The 26410-nt window shown below is 39.3% G+C and overlaps 1 protein-coding gene across 1 annotated transcript in view; it reads left to right on the top strand.

Annotated features, from left to right (window-relative positions):
* Positions 1-26410, top strand: part of LOC126194954 (lysosomal-trafficking regulator) — a 304398-nt gene that overhangs the window by 215631 nt on the left and 62357 nt on the right. Inside the window, exons 23-26 of the mRNA XM_049933343.1 lie at positions 5065-5309; positions 12648-12714; positions 20225-20375; positions 25959-26099. Coding sequence (XP_049789300.1) covers positions 5065-5309; positions 12648-12714; positions 20225-20375; positions 25959-26099 — 604 coding nt within the window. The remainder of the gene's footprint in view (positions 1-5064; positions 5310-12647; positions 12715-20224; positions 20376-25958; positions 26100-26410) is intronic.

Raw genomic sequence — 26410 nt, 5'->3', positions numbered from 1 at the left:
CTCATGGTACACTTTCCACCTTCTAATACCATGTCACCCTCACAACACCCCCACAACGACCCCATTAAGTTTTATTTACATTCCCTCCGCAAACATGCCTTCGCCCAAGCCAGATTACGCTCCCGTATTCTATTGTCTCAGGCTTGTCTAACATTTGGCATCATCCCCAAAGGCCTCACACTTAAAGTTCCCATCTCTGGCTGCAACCCTTCCTTTCATCAGTCCCTATACCAGTTCCAAACTGAACAATCCATTGCCCTCCCCCACCTAATCCTTCACCTACACATCAACTTAGCCAATGAACACACCCGTCAACTCCTATCCTTAATAAAAGTCCTTAATCTTTCCTCTCCCACATCCACACCGGCTGTTCAGAGCATCCTCCTACAGGCCAACCGTAAATTAGAACAGCATGCCACCCTCCACCTAAAAAAACTATTCAATCTCCTGGTTTCCCACCTCCGGAAAGGCAACTCACTCACCCTTCACAACCTTTCCAGCAAACCTCAACCTCCTCTCATTGCACACAAACCCAGTCTCTCCCATCTACTCAATCTCCCACTTCCAGCTCCACTCCCTCCAAAACCTCAAAATTCCAATCAACACAATCTGGAACCACAACACCCTAATTCATTAGTTAACCTTTCCTCCAAACCTCTCTCCCAATCCGAAACCTTTGTCCTATCCAAAGGCCTCACCTTCAGCCCCACTCCCAGATTCAACCAAACAGCCCTCGTCAAAGATTTACTGTCCTGCTCTCGTACTCTCTGCTGGAAATATCACTTTGCCACGAAGAAAAATGATCCTAATCCTACTCCCAATGATCCAACTCCCCAGGACACTATCCAAATTGAACCCTGCCTGGAACAGTTCTGTCCTCTGTCGCAGCGGGACCCACCTCTTCTTCCTCAAAATCACCCTCTCCAAACCTTCCAGGAATTTCTGACTTCCAGCCTTGCATCTCAATCCTTCTTAAAAAACCTTAATCCTACTCCCAACATCACCACTGCTGAAGCCCAGGCTATCCGTGATCTGAAGGCTGACCGATCCATCGTCATTCTTCCGGCGGACAAGGGTTCGATGACCGTGGTACTTGATCGTCGGGAGTATGTGGCTGAGGGACTGCGTCAGCTTTCAGACAACACCACATACAAAGTTTGCCAAGGTAATCCCATTCCCGATGTCGAGGCGGAGCTTCAAGGAATCCTCAGAACCTTAGGCCCCCTACAAAACCTTTCACCTGACTCCATCAACCTCCTGACCCCACCGACACCCTGCACCCCTACCTTCTACCTTCTTCCTAAAATTCACAAACCCAATCATCCCGGCCGCCCCATTGTAGCTGGTTACCAAGCCCCCACAGAACGTATCTCTGCCTACGTAGATCAACACCTTCAACCCATTACATGCAGTCTCCCATCCTTCATCAAAGACACCAACTACTTTCTCGAACGCCTGGAATCCTTACCCAATCTGTTACCCCCGGAAACCATCCTTGTAACCATTGATGCCACTTCCTTATACACAAATATTCCGCACGTCCAGGGCCTCGCTGCGATGGAGCATTTCCTTTCACGCCGATCACCTGCCATCCTACCTAAAACCTCTTTCCTCATTACCTTAGCCAGCTTCATCCTGACCCACAACTTCTTCACTTTTGAAGGCCAGACATACCAACAATTAAAGGGAACAGCCATGGGAACCAGGATGGCCCCCTCGTACGCCAACCTATTCATGGGTCGCCTAGACGAAGCCTTCTTGGTTACCCAGGCCTGCCAACCCAAAGTTTAGTACAGATTTATTGATGACATCTTCATGATCTGGACTCACAGTGAAGAAGAACTCCAGAATTTCCTCTCCAGCCTCAACTCCTTTGGTTCCATCAGATTCACCTGATCCTACTCCAAATCCCACGCCACTTTCCTTGACGTTGACCTCCATCTGTCCAATGGCCAGCTTCACACGTCCGTCCACATCAAACCCACCAACAAGCAACAGTACCTGCATTATGACAGCTGCCACCCATTCCACATCAAATGGTCCCTTCCCTACAGCCTAGGTCTTTGTGGCAAACGAATCTGCTCCAGTCCGGAATCCCTGAACCATTACACCAACAACCTGACAACAGCTTTCGCATCCCGTAACTACCCTCCTGACCTGGTACAGAAGCAAATAACCAGAGCCACTTCCTCATCCCCTCAAACCCAGAACCTCCCACAGAAGAACCACAAAAGTGCCCCACTTGTGACAGGATACTTTCCGGGACTGGACCAGACTCTGAATGTGGCTCTCCAGCAGGGATACGACTTCCTCAAATCCTGCCCTGATATGAGATCTATCCTTCATGAAATCCTCCCCACTCCACCAAGAGTGTCTTTCCGCCGTCCACCTAACCTTCGTAACCTGTTAGTTCATCCCTATGAAATCCCCAAACCACCTTCCCTACCCTCTGGCTCCTATCCTTGTAACCGCCCCCGGTGTAAAACCTGTCCCATGCACCCTCCCACCACCACCTACTCCAGTCCTGTAACCCGGAAGGTGTACACAATCAAAGGCAGAGCCACGTGTGAAAGCACCCACGTGATTTACCAACTGACCTGCCTACACTGTGATGCATTCTATGTGGGAATGACCAGCAACAAACTGTCCATTCGCATGAATGGACACAGGCAGACAGTGTTTGTTGGTAATGAGGATCACCCTGTGGCTAAACATGCCTTGGTGCACGGCCAGCACATCTTGGCACAGTGTTACACCGTCCGGGTTATCTGGATACTTCCTACCAACACCAGCCTATCCGAACTCCGGAGATGGGAACTTGCTCTTCAATATATCCTCTCTTCCCGTTACCCACCAGGCCTCAATCTCCGCTAATTTCAAGTTGCCGCCACTCATACCTCACCTGTCATTCAACATTTTTTACTTTTTTTTATAAATTGGCTTGTGTCTGTATATGTGTGGATGGATATGTGTGTGTGTGCGAGTGTATACCCGTCCTTTTTTCCCCCTAAGGTAAGTCTTTCCGCTCCCGGGATTGGAATGACTCCTTACCCTCTCCCTTAAAACCCACATACTTTCGTCTTTCCCTCTTCTTCCCTCTTTCCTGATGAGGCAACAGTTTGTTGCGAAAGCTTGAATTTCGTGTGTATGTTTGTGTTTGTTTGTGTGTCTTTCGACCTGCCAGTGCTTTCGTTTGGTAAGTCACATCATCTTTGATTTCTTACATATTTTGAGTGTCTGTTACATTTCCATCAATAAGTGAATCTGCATCCCACACTAGGGTTCCACAAATGTGGTAGTCCATTGGACATACTATTGCTTCTACCTTTTTATTTTTTTGACTGTGGCACTTTTATGGTTATGTCTGACTCATATCCAGCTACCCTTCTGTAGATGTTGACTTAAGCTATACCGCAGTTATAATGTTAAATAATGCAAGAAATCCATCTTGAGTTCATAACCCATCTATCGATTCTTCAATCAGATGTTGTCATTAAAATAAGACTTCTTGTCACTATTAACATTCAGTGCTACAGTGCAACAAAGAATGTCAAGTGAATCTTGGAAGAACATTTCATTTATTTTCTAACACAGGGCAAACTTAATTGGTAAAAGTCTATATTTATCTTCTTAATGGCTTCTGCACCCCTTCAAAGCAGCTCGTCAATCCCCAGAAATTACATTTTGCATCCAAGCAGGTATGTCCTTTAAGCTGTCGCAATTGCTGTCACATCTTGAGGATGCACATTGTCCCGCATTATGACTCGTCACATGCAAATAAAAATAATAGTCTCTCACAATATCTGTGCTCTTACTTATGACAGGTTGTTTTATAGTTTTCATTTATGAGTATTATGCATTTTCATTTACGGCTATCATTCTTTGGTAAAAAGATGGGATACACGTCACTTCTTTGGAGTGATAAGTATCACTACACAAGAGCTAGAAAAGACTTTGAGTATACACCGAAGATTTGTATACATTTTCTATAAGATATCATAAATTGCTGTAAAAATTTTTTAATCACAGTTGCACTTATTAAATAGATCAGCACCTCAGTGATAGTTACGGAGCTGGGAGTGATAAATGATTATTGGAAAAGCAACTTCATTCATAGATTACCATACAAATCGTGACTTAAGTTTCACTGTGTGCGAAGTATGATGCCAGGCTGTAAAAAAACAGTTAATCAAGCAGTGGTGATTATGTTTACATTATTCCACTTTAACTAAGCTTCCATAAATTTATGTAGTAATGGTGTTAATTATACTTGCATAAAACATAACGAATTAATAGTCACAGTGAGAGGAAAATAAAAGTTGCAATAAGTAGCATTTATATACAGAATACAATGTGAATCTGCTTGTTTACTAAAAAATGTGTATCATGATCTTAAACTAATTCGTCCTGATCTATTACATTACAACACACACACACACACACACACAACCCCTCACTTTGTTTCTCCTCCATTACCTCTGTCACAATCTGTTTTATGATTTTGTTCATAGCTGTAATTCACCATATACAGAATATTACAACAACGATTAAAAGTCAGTCATCAGCTGCACAAGAAAACTTGTTTCAACAGTTTAAACTTTCATGACAGTTTAAACTGTTGAAACTGGTAAAGTAAACCAAATGAAGGTTTTCTTTTGCAGCTGATGAGTGACTTGTAATCTTTGTTGAAACAATCTCTTGTGTTCATCTCTCCCTCTATTTTCAGTCTGTTCCTTTCATTGTCTCTGACCTCTTAAATTTCTAACTTTCCTAGCTTTAATATTTTATTGTTATTCACATTTTGTCTGTTACTAGCCTTTCATTGTTATTTTTCATCTTTCACTGTCTTGCCTCACATCATTCAAGAGCCTTGGCAAGTTTTCTACTTACTCTTGTTTATTCTTATTTTATTTGACCCATAATTATCTCTTCAGTATTACAGAGAAATTCCTAATTTCAAAAATCTTACATTTCAGCAACCTTTGTTGTGTGTATTAAACACATGGATGTGGCTATGAAGTAAAAACATCAAACTCTGTGATGAAGTTGTGTGTTCTGTTACAGGAGCGTGATGCATTTGCAAATGAGCTCGCCCAGTGCAGACTGCCAAATCGTCTAGCGGCAGACAGCTTGAGTGATGCAGTTCATCTGTGGAGAGAGGGTCTACTTACAAACTGGGAGTATTTGTCACAGTTGAACAAAATGGCTGGGCGTTCCTACAATGACCTAATGCAGTACCCTGTGTTGCCATTTGTTCTTGCCGATTACACGAGCAATGTTCTCGATCTGAAAAGTCCTCGCTCGTACAGGTATGTTTTTATATATATGCAAATGGCATAAATAGAGCGCACACAATAACATTATTATTATCACTGTCTCTGTCATTACTGTTTTCATTAGTTCGGTAATTTGCTGATAGTCAGTGCTAGTCGCAAACGTGGCAAGTTCAGGTATAGAGCAAGCTTTCTGTGTGTTGGAGTTCGACAAAGACAAGTGTGTACAGCTGTTCAACTGATGTTTAGAACCAAGTACAGTAAGAAGCCACCAACAAGGAAGGCCATTTACCACTGGTACAGCAAATTCGTTACGCCAGGTTGCTTGTGCCCAGCAAAGAGAAGCGGATGTCCCAGTGTGAGTTAAGTGAATTTGAAGTGTGTACGAGAGACTTTCATAAGGAGTCCAGAGAAACCGGTGCGTCGTGCATCCTGTGAACTCAAAATGGTTACAGTGACAGTGTGGAAAGTCCTGTGACAGAAGCTGTCTATAAAACCATTCAAATTGGAGCTAGTGCAGGAGCTCAATGATGATGCCAAAGTCAAGTGTTTTGAGTTTTGTTCGCAGTTGCAACAATTGAATGAGCATGGGAATGGCACTGTTGATTGCTTAATTTTTAGCGGCGAAGCCACTTTTCGCACTAATGGGAAAGTGAACAGGCATAATTGTCGAATCTGGGGTACAAAGCATCCACATGAATACGTTGAATTTGAACATGTTTCTCCAAAGGTAAATGTTTTTTGTGCCTTGTCCCGTTGAAAACTGTACAGGCCATTCTTCTTCACCGGCAGCACTGTCACTGGATATTCCTACTTGGACATCTACATCTACATCTACATCCATACTCCGCAAGCCACCTGACGGTGTGTGGCGGAGGGTACCCTGAGTACCTCTATCGGTTCTGCCTTCTATTCCAGTCTCGTATTGTTCGTGGAAAGAAGGATTGTCTGTATTCTTCTGTGTGGGCTCTAATCTCTCTGATTTTATCCTCATGGTCTCTTCGCGAGATATACGTAGGAGGGAGCAATATACTGCTGGACTCTTCAGTGAAGGTATGTCCTCGAAACTTTAACAAAAGCCCGTACCGAGCTACTGAGCATCTCTCCTACAGAGTCTTCCACTGGAGTTTATCTATCATCTCTGTCACGCATTCGCGATTACTAAATGATCGTACAGCTAAGGCTGATGACTCAAATGCAGTCAGACTCTCTGTTCATCTTTCAGCAGGAGGGGCTCCAACCCATTTTCATCATGAAGTTCATGGGTACCTGAACATGGAGCTGCTGCATCAATGGACCAGTCATGCTACAGAAGGGGAAGCTGTTTCATGAAATGGCCTCCCCAGTCATCAGATCTCACTCCATGTGACTTTTTTTCTATGGGGACACATTAAAGATATGGTGTATGTACCGCCTCTACCACATGATGTAGCAGAGCTCTCGGAGAGAATACGGGAAGTGACTGCCACAGTCAACGATGCCATACTGGGACGGGTATGGCAAGAATTCGATTACGGTATTGATGTCTGCTGGGTCAGCCATGGTTTGCATATCAAATGTTTGTAAAAAAAAAAAAAAACTTTTAGAGTTTCTCTTCAAAATGCAATATGTATGACATCTGTACAATGTTTAGTGCTTGTGCAATTAATTTAAAGTGTTCCTGGCTTTATATACGTACGTCCTGTATTATTGAACCTTCGGACGATCGGCAAATGTAGAACTAGATTCTGAAGTTCGTATCGTGTTGTGCCCACAATTCTTGCTATTTTAAAAGAGATAATGTGATATACTCTGACTACATCTGCCCATGATCGGCAGCTGTAGTTAAGGATTACATTGGTGTTGAAAACACTCAAGTAAGTTGAACATTGTTGGAAATGGTGGACTTTGTATTTGAGAGGGGCTGGATTCAAATCCCCTTCCAACTTTCCAATTTAGATTTTCATTTGGAACAAATGCAGTGAGTGCACCTTTACAAAGGTAACAGTTGACCATGTGTATGGTGAAGAAGTTATCATCGTCTGAATGATTCTACGTGTAGCAGATTGGACATCAACTTTACAGATCAAGTGAACAGGATGACAGCAGCACTCCTCAGTGTCCATGTTCTACTGTGTCTGGAAGCCAACATCTGTACTCTGCAAATTACTGTGAAGTGGATGGTGGAGGATACTTCCCACATTAATACGTATTGGAGTTTCTTCATGTTCAGTTTGTGCATTGAGTGCGGGGAATGCCATTGGTCAAATATCTCTGTGTGCGCTATAAACATTCGCTGTAGCATTCGCAGCAAAGTGCCAGACTTTGAAGCTCTCATGAAAAGCAGTGAAACTCACATGATACTAGGCACAGAAAGCTGGTTGAAACCTGAAATTGATAGCAGTGAGATTTTGGGGGAGAATTTAAGTGTATATCAAAAGGATAGGCAATTCTGAAATGGAGGTGGTGTATTTGTCGCACTAGACAAGAACTCGAATCCGAGGTAGCAATTGAATCTGCGTGTGAGATTACATGGGCAAGACTTGGTATCAGGGGTGGGCATAAAATGATTATTGGATCCTTCTACCATCCACCAGGTTCATGCCCCGATGTATCTGAAAACTTCAGATAAAACCTCAGTTCAGTTGTACAAAAGTTCCTCAATCGTACTGTAATTGTTGGTGGAGACTTTAATCACCAACAATCAATTGGGAAAATTAAAGTTTCATTAGTGGTGGGCCTGATAAAACATCCCATGAAACTTTATCAAATGCCTTCCCTGAAAACTACCTCGAACAGATAGTTAGGAACCCAACTCATAATGGAAATATATTGGATCTAATGGCAACAAATAGACCTGATCTCTTTGAGGATGTCCACATTGAAACTGGTATCAGTGTCCATGACACAACTGTTACAACAATGATTACCAAAGTATAAAGGGCAACTAAAACAAGCAGAAAGGTATATATTTTCAGTAAACTAGATAAAAAATCAGTAGTGCCATATCTCAGTGAGGAACTTGAAACTTTCAGAATAGGGCAGGAACTTGCAGAGGAACTATGGCTTGAGTTTATAAAAAAATGTTCAAATGGCTCTGAGCACTATGGGACTTAACATCTGAGGTCATCAGTCCCCTAGAACTTAGAACTACTTAAACCTAACTAACCTAAGGAAATCACACACATCCATGCCCAAGGCATGATTCCAACCTGCGACCATAGCGGTCGTGCGGCTCCAGACTGAAGCGCCTAGAACCACTCGGCCACACCGGCCGCCTTGAGTTTATAAGAATGGTTCAGCATGCTCTGGATAGGAGTGTACCCTGTAGAACAGTTCATAATGGGAGGGACCATCCATGTTATGCAGTCAATGTAAAGAAACTTCTAAAGAATTATAATAGATGTAAAACAAAGCATAGGACTATAGACAAAGAGATGCTGAATGAAACGCGTTTGGTTGTCAAGCATGCAATGCATGATGTCTTCAGTGACTACCGTAGCAGAATATTGTCAAGTGAACTTTTACAAAACCCAAAGAAATTCGTTGTATGTAAAGGCTGTTAGTGGAACCAAAGTTAGTGTCAAGTCCATAGTGAAGGAGACAGAGACACAAATTGAGGGTAGCAGAGCAAAAGCTGAAATGCTTACTTCTGTTTTAAAATGTTCCTTTAAAAAGAAAACCCAGGAAAACTGCCCCAATTTAATCCTCGTACCGGTGCAAAGATGAATGAAATAAGTATTATTATCAGTGGTGTTGAGAAACAGTTGAAATCATCAAAATTGAAGAAGCCTCCAGGTCCTGATGGAATCCTTTTCAGATTCTATGCTGAATTTGCAGCTGAGTTAGCCCCTCTTCTAACTATAAACTGTCATAGATCTCTTGACCAAAAAACCTTGCCTAGTTCTTGGAAAAAATCACAAGTCACACCTCTCTACAAAAAGGTAATAAAATTGATCACATAACTACCGTCCAGTATCCTTGACTTCAGTTTGTTATAGAATCTTAGAACACACTTTGAGATCAAACAGTGATGACGTATCTTGAACAGAATGACGTTCTCAATGCTAACCAGCCCATGGATTTCTAAAACATCAGTCATGTGAAACCCAACTCGCACTTTTCTCACATGACATACTACAAGCTTTGCACCAAGGCATCCAGGTAGATGCAGTATTTCTTGATTTCCAAAAAGCATTTGACTCAGTACCTCACCTACTCTGGTTGTCGAAAGTATGATCACATGGATTACCAAGGGAAATTAGTGACTGGATTGAGAACTTTTTGGTAGGAAGGTCACAGTATGTTATGGATGGAGAATCATTGTCAGATGTAGAAGTAACTTTGGATGTGCCCCAGGGAAGTGTGTTGGGACTCTTGCTGTTCATATTGTATATTAATGACCTTGCAGACAATATTAATAGTAAAATCAGGATTTTTTGCGAATGATAGAGTTACCTATAACAAATAACTATCTGAAAGAAGCTGCACAAATATTCAGCTAGATCTTAATAAGATTTCAATGTGGTGCAGAGAGTGGCAACTTGCCCTGAATGTTCAGAAACGTAAAATTTTGCATTTCACAAAAAAAAAAAAAAAAAAAAAAAAAAAAAAAAAAAAAAAAAAAAAAAAGGTAGTATCCTATGACTATGATATCAATGAGTCACTGTTAGGATTGGCTAACTCATACAAATACCTGGGTGTAACACTTTGTAGAGTATGAAATGGAATGATCACATAGGTTCAGTCATGGGTAAAGCAGGTGGTAGACTTCAGTTTATTGGTAGAACACTAGGGAAGTGCAGTCAGTCTACAAAGCAGGTGGCTTAAAAAACACTCATATGACCATTTCTAGAATTTTGCTCAAGAGTGTGGGACCCTTACCAAACAAGACTAATAGGAGATATTGAACGTATACAGAGAAGGACAACATGATTGGTCACAGGTTTTTTTAATCCATGAGAGAGTGTCACAGAGACACTGAAGGAACTAAACTCAAAGAAATTAGGAGGAGGGTCAGTGTTGGCCATAATATTGATTGATGGTTTATTGATAGCAAATTGATTTTCAATCACATAGTGATCATCTCCAGTGCTGTGGTGTACAAATTGATTTCATAGGCACTGGTATCAAGTTGTTATCAGTAACCAAAGCTAAGAAACGATCACAATATTGTGTTCGTTTCTTAGCTTTTGGTTACTGATAATAATTCGATACCAGTGCCTATGAAGTTCAGAATATAAACATCCATTGGCTGGGATGAGTTAACATCTTGGATTACATACAGAATGCAGAAATGAATTAATAAAACAACTCACACTTTTAATAATATTATGAAAAGGAAAGTTGCCACCCCCCCCCCCCCCCTATATAGTGGAGATGCTGAGTTGCACATGTTCTAACGTTTTAATAATTACTGAGGTATGGCCAGCATAAAAAAAATGGAGAAAACACTGCCATAAAGAATTTATCTACCTCAGTGCTTGGCACGTTACTTGAAAAAGTAACTCTTGACCAAATGGACTCTTGATTCTGCACATACAAGCTACCAAACAATTCACAGCAAGGATTCAGAGAAGTGTGGTGCACAGTAACTGCAGTAGCAACTTTTTTCTGTAAAGTTTTGAACAAACTTGGTAAAGAAAACAAAGTAATTGAGAAATTTCTAAATTTGTATAACGGCTTTGATTCTTGGAAGCATTCATTAGTTTTATGCAAATTAGAAACTTTTAGTATTACAGGAATAGCAATAGCTTTCTCTATCCATCCGCAAATGCAAATGCAACTCTCACTCACGACCGAAGTTTCAGTTGCCTGAGACTGCAGTTTTGTGTGTGTGTGTGTGTGTGTGTGTGTGTGTGTGTGTGTGTGTGTTTTGAAGAACTACAGTTCTATTAGTGAAGAAAGTAGAAGAAATTTAAGTAAAATGTACTAAGAGAAAATAAAGAATAGAAAATAGTAATAAATACAGTTAGGTCCCTATCTTTTGTACATGGACACTGTGAGAACATCTAGAGCACCATGAGCTGTCAATATAGCCTCTATTGTTGCAGCTTCCCTTAATAACTGAAGAGAGAGACATGTCATCAGTAGTGCACACAGCAATAAGTGGCGACAAGAGTGACACCACATCATCTTCAGAGATGTGTCTTGGTTTTGTGCACTTCATCACGATGAATGTCTCAATTTGTGTGTGTGTGGTGGGTTTGAGAAGAATGCATTCAGAATTATTGTATGGGCGTAGTACATGGGGCAATGATACAGCATGCCATTTGACACACGACATGATCACCTCTGGTTCACTTAGCCATTATATTCAACTGGAGTAATTATATTCATGCCATGTTAAGGATGGCAACCGTGTGTGCAGCAGCAATAGTGATGCCTGCTTGCTGAAATGTTGCACAGTGCACTATGCTGTGCTGAGCCATGCTTTTCACATTGTACTTCCTACTGCAGTCGATATTTTGGCTGCACTATATTTTTGCTGAAAACTTATTTCATCTGTATTTATTCATCTGCATGGTTTTTGTGTGTGTGTGTGTGTGTGTGTGTGCATTTGTTTGTTTGTTCTGAATTTCACATTTGTGAAAAAAGCACTCTCTGTGTTAAACTTTTTTGTTGAGTTTCTATAACGATAGACTAGAAATAGAGAAAGAATCAAAAAGTGTTCTGCCAGAAAGGGATGCAAGAATTCATGAGTACTTATATTAAAATTAGCAGGGTCTCATTCTTTTAAAATTGTCTGTGTTGTGTCTGGTTTAAAAATTTCATCGCCATGGCATTAAGTTAACATTTGAGTTAGATGAATACTGTTACTTTTTTGTGCTTTTGGCCATTTTATATGCAAAAATAGTAAAGAACTGCCTAGAGCCACTGACAGTAAGCCTCACCTGTTGGTAATGAGTCTCAAAGATGTTAAAAGTATGCAATTCTCTTAGCAGGACTACAGTACCTACTGAGATAATCTAAGTGCCTAAGATGATAAGCATTGTGCTGCTGTTAATGCACACTGCTGTGCTATAGTGATTTGTTTGGAATCAAATAGAAAAACTGTAGTGTGTCATTATTTTATTGCAGCTAAAACAGTCATCAAAATTGAGTAAACCATTGTCAGGCATATTTTCAAAGTTTCATTCGGAACTATGTTTCATTAAGATTATGCTGACTTTGCTACCAGATCTGTAGTTACTCCAATTTCTTCTCATCCTTTTTTCTGGGACTTCCAGGTAAAGAACTCATGACACCGAAAGCTATGAACAGTCAGCTCTGTTGCCTGGTTGCAGGAATTGCTTGTTATATTTATATGTTGGTAGCCTCCTTATATTGTTTACATGACAGATGTGTTATTGAATTTGTCTGACATAATTCTGATTTTAAATATCTCTGTTTCAGGGATTTCCGAAAACCGATGGCAGTTCAAGAAAAGAAAAATGAGCAGCATTACATCAGTAATTATAATGTACGTGTTCAGATAAATGTTCATTTCTCATTTTATGTCATATCATAAGTTATTAAAAAAGCATTTTAGTTAAATTGACATAGCATAATAATGTAATTACCATATGTAGACTGATATATCATAAATTATGAAGTAGTTGGATGCCCACTTGCCATTGCTACTGATATTTGCCTTTGGCTTTGTATTGCATAGTAATTTCTTGTATTCCATGACCATTTTCTAGCTGCAGGAATGCTTTCTCCCCTAAAGGCAAATTTTTAGTCAGATGATGAACATTTCATGGGGGATTTGTCTGAGGGCTGCAAAAGTCTATGCGCTCTTTGTGCTGTGATCTTCTTAAACATCCTACATATGTCCAGATTAGTTTGCACCAAGATTCTGGGAAGACTTAAGTACACTGTTGTAATCAGATCATTTTCCCACAAACTATGCAAGATGAACAACTGCTACTTAATTTCATTTCCATTGACCAATCTTCATAGACAAGTAGCAAGTCACCGTCGGAATGGCCTCATAAAATCGTACTGTGACATTATCGGGTGGAAATCAGCTACAGTCTCTGGAGAAACAGTGCTGCGCTGTGCTGTCAGATCCAGCAAAGTACCTCACATTGTGTACAGTAATTGATAACCTTGTGAGAATGTGGCAGCATGCAGGCAACGTGTTGTGAACCTGAAATCAGACTAATGTCAACATGAAGCTTCTCATTCGGTATGTGTGCTGTCATCTCTGTATTAATTGTGGCTATGGTCTCAGTATCTGTGGGCTGCCCTGAGAGTTTTAATTTTTTACTGACAAAGCATAAAATAATTTTAAACATTTTACTGTATAGCAGGTCCTAACGTTAATCTGCCATTGGCAATTTAAAACCAACATTTTGGTAGTCATCACACCATAGCACAGAGCCATATTCTGAAGTTCCTGTGTTCCCCTGCACTGCACGTTCATTCACACACCCAGCTCCCACTAGGCTGTTATCTCTCTCTTTACTTGTCGTTTTGAAAAAATAGTGAAGAACTTCTTTGGTCCGCCTAATGCCCGTTCACCTAGCTACATCTCCATTTAATTTTAATTATGGCTACAGCTACGCTTTCCACCCCCTTCTATTTCTTGACCCAGTTGTTGTTTTCCTGCCTCTCTTAGTAATTACGACCCCACATCTGGTCCATTTTTAATGAGTAGTCCTAAGTTTTTCAGTTAAAAGTCTGTGACTAATTTTTGTAATTCAAGAATGGTGACTGACAGATTGTAGGCTTTTCTTCTCAGACACATCGAAACCTCACGTCTGAGAAATGTAGGCCACTTTCACTCTCCTATTTCTTTTACTGTCCATACATGTATCCTGTTCAAAGTGAGGCAAATGCAAAAGGGTAAGGGGCGTATTAATCTACAGCAGTTAAAACGTATCCTTAAGGGAAATGGCAGCAAGAGAAGGGAAGGAACACCAGGTGAACTCAGTGTGTATGTCGAAAAGGCTGTCCTGGCAGCCTTTGAGGAACTGAGTGCAACCAGTTACTGATTGTGCACACACTGGAACAAATAATGCTTATCATCTGGGCTCCAAGGTCATACTTGGATCATTCCAGTGACTGAAAGAGAAGGTTAACAAGATCAGTTTTGCTCATGGACTTTCTTGAAAGCTCACAATGTGTAACATTGTTCTTGGATCATGGTCCCCTTGGTTTTGAGTCGAGTAAAGGGCTTGAGCTTGGGGCTTCAAAGGTTTTGTAAACAAGGTAGGCTGCAATTACCTGGATTTGCATCATAGGTTGAGAACTGTAGTGTCCCCCCAAATGAGTCAGGTGTGCCGTGAACATCATTGGCTGCTACCCAGGTAGCGGACTGTATGTATGGTGCACATCATGATATTTTTTAAAATCAGATGATTTTCCACCCAGTTTAGAAAACGAGAGCTGTAAGAGATATTTAAGTGCTAGAAGAACATGTAAAGAGTGCAAGAGTCCTAAAATTGAAGTGCATCTAAAAAAGCTTTTAAAAAAAGAAAAGAAAACGCACAGGACCTCCTGTAGTAATAGGTACAGAAAGCTGATTAAGATCCAAAATGGATGGCAGAGAGATTTTTGGAGAAAATTTAAGTGTGTATTGAGTAATAGGCTAATTATAAATGTAGGTGGTGGTTTTGTTGCAGTACACAAAAAACTCAGATCCACCGAGATAGAAATTGAAGCTGGAAGCAATATTATTTGGACATGCCTCATTATCAAGGGAGGGCACAAACTTATAATCAGAACCTTCTGTCGACCAACTGACTCATCTCCGAGTGTAACCCAAAACTTTTGAGAAAACCTAAGTTCACTAGTACATAAGATTCCCAATCATACTGTCATCATTGGAGGGGACTTTAATCACCCAACAATGAATAGAGAAAATGAAGTTTCGCAGGTGGTGGGCATGAAAAGACAGCCTGCGAAACGTCACTAAATGCCTTCAGTGAAAGTTACCTGGAACAGGTAGTTTGTAACCCCACTCAATGTGGAAATGTGTCAGATGTAATCGCAACCAATAAACCTGACCTCTTTGAGGACACCCACATTGGAACTGGTGTCAGTGATTATGAGCCAGTTGTAACAACAATGGTTAGCAGAGACTATAGGGCAACTGTAGTCTGTGGCAGCATTTGTGCCATCTGGGCTAGAGATGAACAGTAGACAGCCGCACAGGTAGCCAATCCACACTCAGTCTGTTTCCACATCCTGTACTGTGTAAACTTCTGTTGAGTGTTCTGATGTGTTTTTTACGTGTGAACCTGTGACTGAATGGCTTCTCTGATATTCTGGGTGCTCTGCGAGTTTTTTCATAATGGCTGAAGCAACTAGAGAGTGCCAGGTGTTACACAAACAGGCAAGGGTCCTTATTTTTAAAGTGTACTTGTTCTTCAGACATGAGACAGATTGTCTAGCTAGTCTGCAATTTTTCCAAGCTGCAGGAACTTAATATCTACATTTATATCTATATCTACACCTACATAGAAACTTCACAAGCCACCATATGGCGTGTGGCATATGGTACCCTGTACCACTACTAGTCATTTCCTTTCCTGCTCCACTCACAAATAGAGCAAGGGAAAAATGACTATCTCCATGCCTCCGTATGAGCCGTAATTTCTCGTATTGTATCTTTGTGATCCTTATGTGCAATGTATCTTGGCAGCAGTAGAATCATTTGACAGTCAGCTTCAAATGATGGTTCTCTAAGTTTTCTCAATAACGTTTCTCGAAAAGAACATTGCCTTCCCTCCAGAGATTCCCATTTGAGTTCCGAAGCATCTCTGTAACACTCTGTGTTGTTCAAACCAATGGGTAACAAATCTAACAGTTGCTGTCCATGAACTTTCAAGCAAGTTGACAACACAGCATTCCTTCTGAGCTGCGCAGTCAGAGGCCATTTATGCTGTCGCCAACTATAAAACAAATAGAAAGATTTGTGTCTTCAGACAACTAAAGAAAGAGACAGTAGAATGGTATTTCAATGAGGAACTTGAAATTTTTAATTCAGGACAGGATCATGTAGAAGATCAGTGGCTCAAGTTTAAAAGAATGGTTGATCAAGCATTGAATAGATATGTACCCAGTGGATGGGAGGACCTTCCATGTTATGCAGTCATGGTAAAAAAACTTCTAAAGAAACAGATACTATGCACACTGAATGTAAAACAAAGCGTAGGGCTGTGGATGGAGAGATGCTGAATGAAATGAATCTGGTTGTCAATTTGGCAATGCCTGAAGCCTCCAGTGACTGCCCATTAGAATATTATTGAAGGATCTCTCTCGGAATCCAACAAAATAGTGGTCTGATGTAAAGACAATCACTGGTACCAAAGTTAATGTCCAGACACTCCTGGATGACACAGGAACTGAAATGGATGATAGAAAAGGAAAATCAGTTATGTTGAACTCTGTTGTCAAACGTTCTTTACAAAAGAAAATCCAGTAGTTCTACCCAGTTTAATCCACTTACTTCGGCAAATATAAGCAAATTTGCAGCTAAATTAGCTCCCCATTTAAACATAATATGCTCTAGCCCCTCAAACAAAAAACTATATCCAGTAGTTGGAAGAAAACACAAGTCACACCAATATACAGGAAGTATAGCGGAAGTGATCTACAGAAGTTCTGTCCCAGTGGCCTCACCATCCATCTTTTATAGATTATTAGAAGATATTCTTGTATAAAAAGTAATGAGGTGTCTCAAACAGAATGACCTTCTCCATTCCAACCAGCATGGAATCTATAAACATCTGTTATGTGAATCTGAACTCTAACTTTTCTCACATAATATCGAGAAAGCCAAACTGTAAGGCAGAAGAGAACTTCTTGTCTTTTGAAAAGGATTTGACTCAGAATCACACATACACTTTTTGCCAAAGTACCATCTTATGGCTTATCAAACAAAACTGATGACCGAATTGAGGGTGTTTTGTCAAGGATGACACAGCAAGTTCTTTCCAATGGAGAGTCATCAGTGGAATGGAAGTAAGTTAGGGCATACCAAAGGGAAGTGTGTTGGAATCCTTCCTGTTTACATTGTATATTATTGGCCTCGCAGATAATATTGATTGTAATGTCAGATCTTTCTAAGAGGATTTAGTTATCTGTACTGGAAAAGAAGCTGCACAAATATTCAGTCAGATCTTGATAAATTTTCAAGGTTGCAGAAAGATTGGCATCTTTCTTTAAATATTCATAAATGTAAAATTGTTTATTTTATGAAACAATGAAACATAGTCCCCTAGGAACAAACCATGTAGACCATTATTTAAAAGGATGGGGATTCTTCCCCTTCCATGTATTTTCCTATTTGAAAGTGCAATGTTTATAAAGAAATATACAATAACAAATCCTAGTATCCTCCCCAAAAATGAAAATGTCGATCATCAAAATACAAGACAGAAAACTGACTTTCATGTACTCCATACAAGAACCAGCTTGTGCCAAAAAGGAACATTACACCATGGAAAAATTATCTACAATAAATTGCCAAGAGAAATTAAAGTAAAGACTGATGTAAAAAATTTTAAAGCAGCATTAAAAGAATATGTTGACACAATGCTTTTATAGTGTGGAAGAGTTCCTCCAAAATCCTCGAGAGTCTAAGTGATGATTATGCAAATACTGTAACCATTAATATTGGCCTATAAATACATTCAGATGTAATTCTCAAGTTTCTAATGGTGTTCAAGTATAAGTTGTATACCGACTTGCCCAGTATATGAAGTAAAATTCTGTGAATGTAATTCTCTAGTGTACATGTCAGTTCATAGTGTAGAAGAGTTCCTCAAAAATCCTTAGAGCTTAAGTGAGGACCATGCAAATACTTTAATCGTTAATATTGGCTTATACATGTATTCAGTTGTAAACTTCAAGTTTCTAATGTGGTTTAATTATAACTTACACATTGACTTGCCCAGTATATGAAGTGCTGTAAAATTTTGTGAACATAATTTTCTAGTTTCTAAAGTGTTTTAATTGTAAGATATACTTTGACCTGTCCAATATCTGATGTGCTGTACTGTACATGTAAGATTTACTGGACCAATAAATACAATACAATACAATACAATATGGCTATAATATCAGTAGGTCACAATTGAAATCAATCAACTCATTAAATTCCCAGACTGTAACAGTTTGTAAGGATATGAAATGGAATGATCACACAGGCACAGTTGTAGGTAAAGCAAGTGACAGACTGGGGTACTGGAAAAGTGCAATTTGGCCCACAAAAGAGACTACTGACAAAAAATTTATGTGCCCCATCCCAGAATATTGCCCAAATTGGCGGGATCCATACTAAATAAAATATTACATGTATGTAAAGGACAGCACGAATGGTTACAAGTTTGCTTAACCCATGGGAGAGTGTCATGGAGACATTGAAGAAACTGATTGAGCAGACACTTCCACATAAGCAGAAATTGTCCCATGAAATCCCATTTGAAAATATTCAAGAACCAGCTTTAATTGAGAAATCTAGGAATGTACTACAAACCCCTAGGAATAAGGAAGACAAGATTAGGCTTATTATGGTGCACAGAGGGATGTTTAAGCAATCATTCTTCCTACATTCCCTCTACGGATAGCCTGGAAAGACTCCCCAATAACTTGCATAATGGAAATTATCCTCTGCCATGAACTTCACACTGGTTTACTGAATATGTATGTAGTTACAGAACTAGCCAAACCTCAGAAAGCTAAGCTGATGGCAGTTCCACCAAAGAAGTGAGTGCTTCTGTATCTCAGAGGCTGGGTGGCACAACGAATCCACGTACTGACCATGCACTTGCTAATACCTCATTCTTGGGCAATAATTTCATTTGGGAAGTGCATTCCACAGAGCTGCTGAAGCTTGCAAGCAAATCATTTTTTTACAGAAATGGTTTTCTGAGCCATATGTAGCATATGTTTGCTTTCATTTCATAATGTTGTTTGATATTGGGGGATCTCTTCAAGCCAAAGTTTTTTGAGTCAAAGGATGTTTTATAGAAACTGTGTGTGGTGTTCATTGAATAATGTGCTGTAGTAAACTGTTTGAGGAGTTAAGTATATTAACTATGGCTCGTCAGAGCATTTATTCCTCAGTAAAATTTATGGTAAATAACTTCTGTTTCCAACCAACATCTCAGTTCACAGTTTTGATACAATCTGTGTAAACACTTGAAGAAACATTCTTCGGGGTGCACACGTTTTCAGTAATTCAGCAAACATAAAAATTTTATAGGTAACAATAAAGCCCAATTAATAGAGAGAGAGAGAGAGAGAGAGAGAGAGAGAGAGAGAGAGAGAGAGAGAGAGAGGAGGGAGGGAGAACCATTGTATTAATTAGTAAATGAAAATCCAGTTTTAATTTCTTTTTACTCATTATACCTGTTTTATGACTACTTGACTGACTAAGGATAGGAGCAATTCATATTAACTCTACACATGTTAATTATCATGTAAAATAGGAATTCTTAAGCATCTTCTTCTTTTTTTTCTTTTTGAGTTCAGGGATAGGTGGCCACCTGTTTTGCCTTCACATTTCAGTAAAAGAATATTCTGTGTTGTTGCTATTATTATTATTATTATTATTATTATTATTATTATTATTGGTATATCTTTTGGCATTTACACATTCATGAAGATATACTCACATTGGTTGTACAGAAACAACTACATATTTCATCTGATTTATAGTAATATGCTTCCAGGAATGATTACATCTAACTAAAAGCATGTAGAAACAAATGTGTAATTTTCTTCACATTCTTTCCCAGTTTAATCAGTGTGAATCAGTACAATTGTCAGATGCACAAACTTTCAAATAACATTTAATTACTGGTGTGTACAACTATTTTACACCTTTTCAGCATTTTTCCAGTTAGTTATTAGTTTCACCCTTCACTTAAAGTGTCTCTTTTTCTTAGTAAATGGTGTTCCTTGTACTCAGTATAAGTTCACAGTTGCTATTCTGCTGTTCACCATATAATCAATTAATTTTAATTTTTGTGTAGTATATAAAACAAGAGCTATCAGCTGGTTCGAGACACATATCAGTGCACCAGGAGCCCTATCACTATGGTAGCCATTACTCAAATTCTGGCACAGTGCTGCATTTTCTCGTTCGACTGCCGCCCTTCACTAGAATGTTTCTGACGTATCAAGGTAAGTCGAATTGCCATTCATAGTTAGCTGTGCAAGTTACACTTGGCTTCTGCCTGTGCTCATATATGCCTTTGATATTCATACTTACTCCTCATCAAAACTGGAAGCGGTGGGTCTGAATTATCATTTTGTGTAAATTAATTTATTTTGAAAAGATCTTTGGACTCATCAGTAAAATGTGACCCAACTTCCATTGAGAAACAAAGCAAGAATTCAGTCTTCTTTACTATACCAAGTATGTATTCAAGCACTCTGCTGCTGCTGATTCCATTATATTCTTGACAGTCGTAGGAGTGGTTTCCAGATCCATAAACATGGATGAAATTGAAGGAGTATGTGTTACCATAGCAAAGAAATAAATATGAGAGTAAAATTGCTGAATATTGTAACTTAAATAAGGTTTTCGAAACAAAGCTTTCAATATGTATAAAAAGAATAACTTGCTACCAGTGTGTACTGACAGTTTTGTCTTACAGCAATAAGGTATGGGCTTCTAATACAGAAGCCTCTCTAAAATTGAGGGTTCCTCAGAAAGAAAGGTAGAGGTATATTTAAGAATTTCTAAGACAGCTAGGCAAACAAATAAATGTATGAAGGAGACATAGTGAAAGACTTAATTATGGCTGTAATGACAACTGAGGAGTCGGCCAACAACATTTAGACTGCTGAATGAATGGTAGGTAAATCAAGGTGATTCTTCGCTGGCATTCAACGTATAAGAACTTGAATTTGTCTACCACTGAAAACTGTAAACTGATTGTAGTACTTCAGTTGTACAGCAGACAGGAGCTTAGCAGCACCAGCAGTTCATATACTTCATTTAGTTTCATTTTCTTAAGAGCTTTAAAGTAGAAGTGTACAGTAACAGTTTATATACCTGTTTCCAGCAGTGTTGTTTGTTTTGTTGTAAGAGTTCACATATTTTGCAATTTTAATGTAAAGTGGGTAAACATGGTTGCAGATTCTAGGGATGGTTTTATTTTTCATGTTTATATTTTTGTGTGTCACAGTTTTAGTAGTGCCACAGTTGAATGATTTTACCACTTGCTGTGGTCTGTTTGTTGTTCCTTAACTAGTTCAGGCCAGATTTGCTTAGAATTTTATTGTGGTTTCATATACTTTCTACAAAGTAGGAAATGGATAATTATTGTGCTTGTTGTGTACAGACATGATGAGGTGAATTGGCTGATGTTTTTGAAACAGCTAGAGGTTGTGTTGGCCACAGGTGACAGTCATCAGGCTGCCAGTCTAAGGTGCAGTGATGCTGCAGCATTGGTTCTGTCAGGACCCCTCCCCCCCCCCTCAACCCCTCCTGGAAACTCTGAAATCACTGCATGTTTTGATGTGCAACTTCTGCCCTGACTGACCTCTTTCAAGGGTGAGCTGCAGTCAGCACTGGAATTGTGAATCCCTAGGTGGAGGCCAAATGTTGGATCTAGTCACATGACTCTCCCCCCATGCCTTAGCACTACAAGTGTGAGGTGCTCCCTTGCGTCAATAATACATCTGATCCAGAACAGATGCCATGTCCATTGAGTCAGCATTCAGTGAGAGTAATGTCTTGCATCTGACGGTTGTAGATTTTTAAGCTCACTTGTAATAAGGTATCTTAACTGGAATGACCATGCTAATCAGCTTGGATTCCAAAATCATAGACCACATAGAACTCAATTCAGCCTACTCCCACATGATATCCTGATAGCCGTGTGTCAATACTGTTGAGTAGCTGCTGTCTTTCTGGACTTCCAGAATTAAAATCTGGAGTGAAAATTCTTAGTCATGGAAGAATAAAACATGCAGTTATGGTACTTAAGTAAATATATGTTGTTGGTTATTGCTACACTGGTATAGACTATTTCTCAGTGACAAACTAGGACATTTCAGGGAATTCAAAATTAATAATCTTGAAGTATCATATTGATGTAAGACAGTTTCCACATTTAGTTTAGCCACACTGCATGCAGAAATTTTACATACACCAAAAAACTTGGTGAGTTTATAATGTTTTGCTTGTTCTAGGAATAAACCTTAGCACTTAACTTTCATGTCTGCTTTTCGCTGAACATGTGATGTAACTTTCAGCAAATGAACAACCCTTACTGAATGAAGCATGCTTGGTATCCATACTCTGTGTAATGAGACAGTTTTTGTGGTACTGTAATTATTAAAATGATGTGGACAACATGTTGAAAATAATTTTTCACCAATATATTTCTTCAAAGACACACATCAAAATCTTATCCAGGATGGCCAAAGGGTGACACAATACTGGAGGCAATACTCTCACATTACTGATGATCTACTGCTCCTGCCATTGGTACTTTTATAACAAGCAACAATTACAAGTTCTCTTTACGTATTGTTTAAATTGAACATAATATGCTTTCATAAAACTGGTTAAAATTTTGGCTTGGCAAATCATGACAACTTCCCTGATATGATTAGTATCTTGAAATATCTTGGTTTCTGTAATGAAATGTTATGTTATGAAATACACATTGATAACAATACTTTCGTATATCTAAAAACAAAGATGATGTGACTTACCAAACGAAAGCGCTGGCAGGTCGATAGACACACAAACAAACACAAACATACACACGAAATTCAAGCTTTCGCAACAAACTGTTGCCTCATCAGGAAAGAGGGAAGGAGAGGGAAAGACGAAAGGATGTGGGTTTTAAGGGAGAGGGTAAGGAGTCATTCCAATCCCGGGAGCAGAAAGACTTACCTTGGGGGAAAAAAGGACGGGTATACACTCGCACACACACACACACACACACATATCCATCCACACATATACCATATGTGTGGATGGATATGTGTGTGTGTGTGTGTGTGTGTGTGTGTGCGCGCGAGTGCATACCCGTCCTTTTTTCCCCCAAGGTAAGTCTTTCTGCTCCCGGGATTGGAATGACTCCTTACCCTCTCCCTTAAAACCCACATCCTTTCGTCTTTCCCTCTCCTTCCCTCTTTCCTGATGAGGCAACAGTTTGTTGCGAAAGCTTGAATTTCGTGTGTATGTTTGTGTGTCTATCGACCTGCCAGCGCTTTCGTTTGGTAAGTCACATCATCTTTGTTTTTAGATATATTTTTCCCACGTGGAATGTTTCCCTCTATTATATTAACAATACTTTTGACTATTTTACAGTGAGTTCTATCATAATTGTTATTACTCTTTTGTATATTATTTGTATAAAGGATAATTTGAGTCTGTGTTGACATTTCTTTTCATATACTTTGGGTTTGTAGTACAATCCGTCCATAAATTTATTGAGGTTATTTATTATGCAATTTTCGTTGATAAATTAAGCAAGTAATGATATGATTGAAACTTCCGCATGTAGGTAGAAGACTTTGCATAAAGATTAAATGAGAGTATCACAATCTCCAAAACAGATGGTATCATTCTCTGCATTTTTACTGTCCCATTCTGCTGCATTACGAAGTGTCTTGGATAATAATGAATTTAAATTTTGTCCAATGTGACATTTCTTAACATTCATGAAATTAGTTACACTTTCCACAGCATGAACACCAAATAGTTTTCCATCTTCCTCCACTCATATTACACAAATAAAAATCCTACTATGTAGCCAGTTATGACAAGTACTACGTTAATTCACCAGCCACATTATTTTAATCCCCATCACTTTTCTCACCCTCACTCTAATGACTCACTCAATAAGCCTTCTGTCCTTGGCTCGAATGCACCGTTGCTTCTTCTTCTTCTTCTTCTTCTTCTTCTTTTTCTTCCGATGGCCTGATCCACTCTTGATTGCTTAATATCTCTTGGCTAACATACCTCCTCCATCATCTGGCACTCAACTCCAATGGTGAAAATAGAAGTCATCCAGGCGCATGTTATGAACTTAACTTTACATTTCAAGTGCCATTTTAATATCTGACATCAGTATCACTTCGATGCCACCACTGACCATTTCCTCTACACCTGCTTATGACAGAACATTGTCATACAACTATATGGCCTTTGAGGCAAACCTCCTTTTTTTAGAAATGTTATTACACTTCAAAAAACTAGTTTTTTGAAAGCCAGCTGTTCATTTACCCATTATTTTGTTACTTATAACAATCTAGCAAGGAGGGCTGATTCACATCTTTAAAATATGGGAAATTTCTGAGTTCCATTTTAACAGAAGAGGTGTATTTGTTCCACGTGTACATTAAGGCAAGCCATTGTTGTAATTCTGCCCTTGTTTTTTTTTATTGATTTTTAAGCAGGGTCTTCTAATCTAGAAGCTAGTCTCTTACTGTATAACATACAGTAGAAAAGACCAGATTCATTAAAAGCTATAACACTGAATGGAGTCAACTTGTAACTAAGCAAATAAAATATTTGGATTCATTTTTGAAATTTTCAGTAACTGCTGTGCCCCTGGAAAGGCAATTACCGATAGTCACTGGCAGCCAGTGTGTTCTTTGTCAATCTTTCCACGTGTGTAAGCACATCTAGCTAGCTGTGAAGTTAAGATCACCACCAGAAAGCTTCATGTTTCAACTATTACTTTCCCCTGCAATATCTGGCCAGAATTCACAATATCATTCTCCCACTTTGTATTAGACCACATAAAAGTGTAACATCTATCAACTTTTTCTCTGCTCATCCTGCTACTTTGCCTGACACAGTTGAAGTTCCAGCACCAAATTCAGTGACCGAGCGAGGTGACACGGAGGTTAGCACACTGGACTCGCATTGGAGAGGGCGATGGTTCAATCCCTTGTCCTGCCATTCTGATTTAGGTTTTCCACAATTTCACTAAATCGCTTCAGACAAATGCTGGGATGGTTCCTTTGAAAGGGCACAGTTGACTTCCTTCCCTATCCTTCCCTAATCCGATGCGACCGATGACCTCGCAGTTTGGTCTCCTCCCCCAGATCAACCCAACCAAATCCAGTAGCAATTCTTTTCAACAGTTCTTCTTTATCCATTGTATGCACTTCATCTTATGTTTTGTCCATGGACACTACCACCTTCTTTCTCTTAACACTCGCAGCGAATAGTGGCAATACAGTACTGTGTAACTCAGTGTTAACTTGTGTAGTGATATCATGCTAGGATCCACATATGGTGGTAGGCTGAATTTAAATTTAATGATTGTCATTGCCAGTTCTTTTCACTGTTATTTCCAGAGTATGAAATACTGTGCAGTTATTTGGATGAACTAGGGCTCCCGATCAATGAGGGCAAGTTAGATGAGGTTCCACTGTGTTTAAAACATACAGTTTTTTATTGCCAGCCTTATAAATTCTTCACCTTACTGTTGTACCATAGAATTGTCCCTTTTCAATACCATACAGAGATTTAAAATTCAAAGAAAAGTCTTTGCCTTCATCCCACATGGTATACCAATTTGCTTCATACCGAGATGTGAAAGAAATTATAGTCGTTTCTAAGCTTTAAACTATTATTATTCCTGGCAAATGCCTGTAAACATTACATATTAAGATATCTTCATCCTAGCCACTTTCATAAAGTAGTTGCATAAACAATAATTTTACATATAAGGACAAGGCTGTTATCTTTGCATTGTGTGTAATACCAGTTTCTGCACCTCCCTGCAGACAATAACTTTGACATCCCAGACCGCACATTCCATTCCTTGCACACCACTTGGAGGCTCACGAGTTCTGATTCTACGACTGATGTCAAGGAGATGGTCCCAGAGTTCTTTTACTTGCCTGAGTTCCTGCTGAACAGTGAAGGTAAATGTACTTAGATTTATCTTGATTTAGACTCATTATAGTTTACTGTTTGCTTCCTGATTTTTATTTATTTTATTATCAGTGTTCTGTATTTTTCTGAGACACTATACTAAGCATCCTCCTGTTAAGATCTTGTGCCTGCTCCTTTGATACAAAATTGTTTTTAAACAATATTAATGTATGATGACTATAAATATTTGGAATCTTGTGCATATTGAGAAAATGGGAAACACAGTCCTCAAGTATCTACAATGTGTGTGCGGTATTGTAGTACACAACTGAATGATGTAGGCTAGTGGACTTACATAAAG

The sequence above is a fragment of the Schistocerca nitens genome, chromosome 7 (assembly GCF_023898315.1).
Source record: "Schistocerca nitens isolate TAMUIC-IGC-003100 chromosome 7, iqSchNite1.1, whole genome shotgun sequence".
NCBI classification, from domain to species: Eukaryota; Metazoa; Arthropoda; class Insecta; order Orthoptera; family Acrididae; genus Schistocerca; species Schistocerca nitens.
The sequence above is the reverse complement of the archived record's forward strand: the minus strand, read 5'-3'. Positions and strand labels throughout refer to the sequence as shown.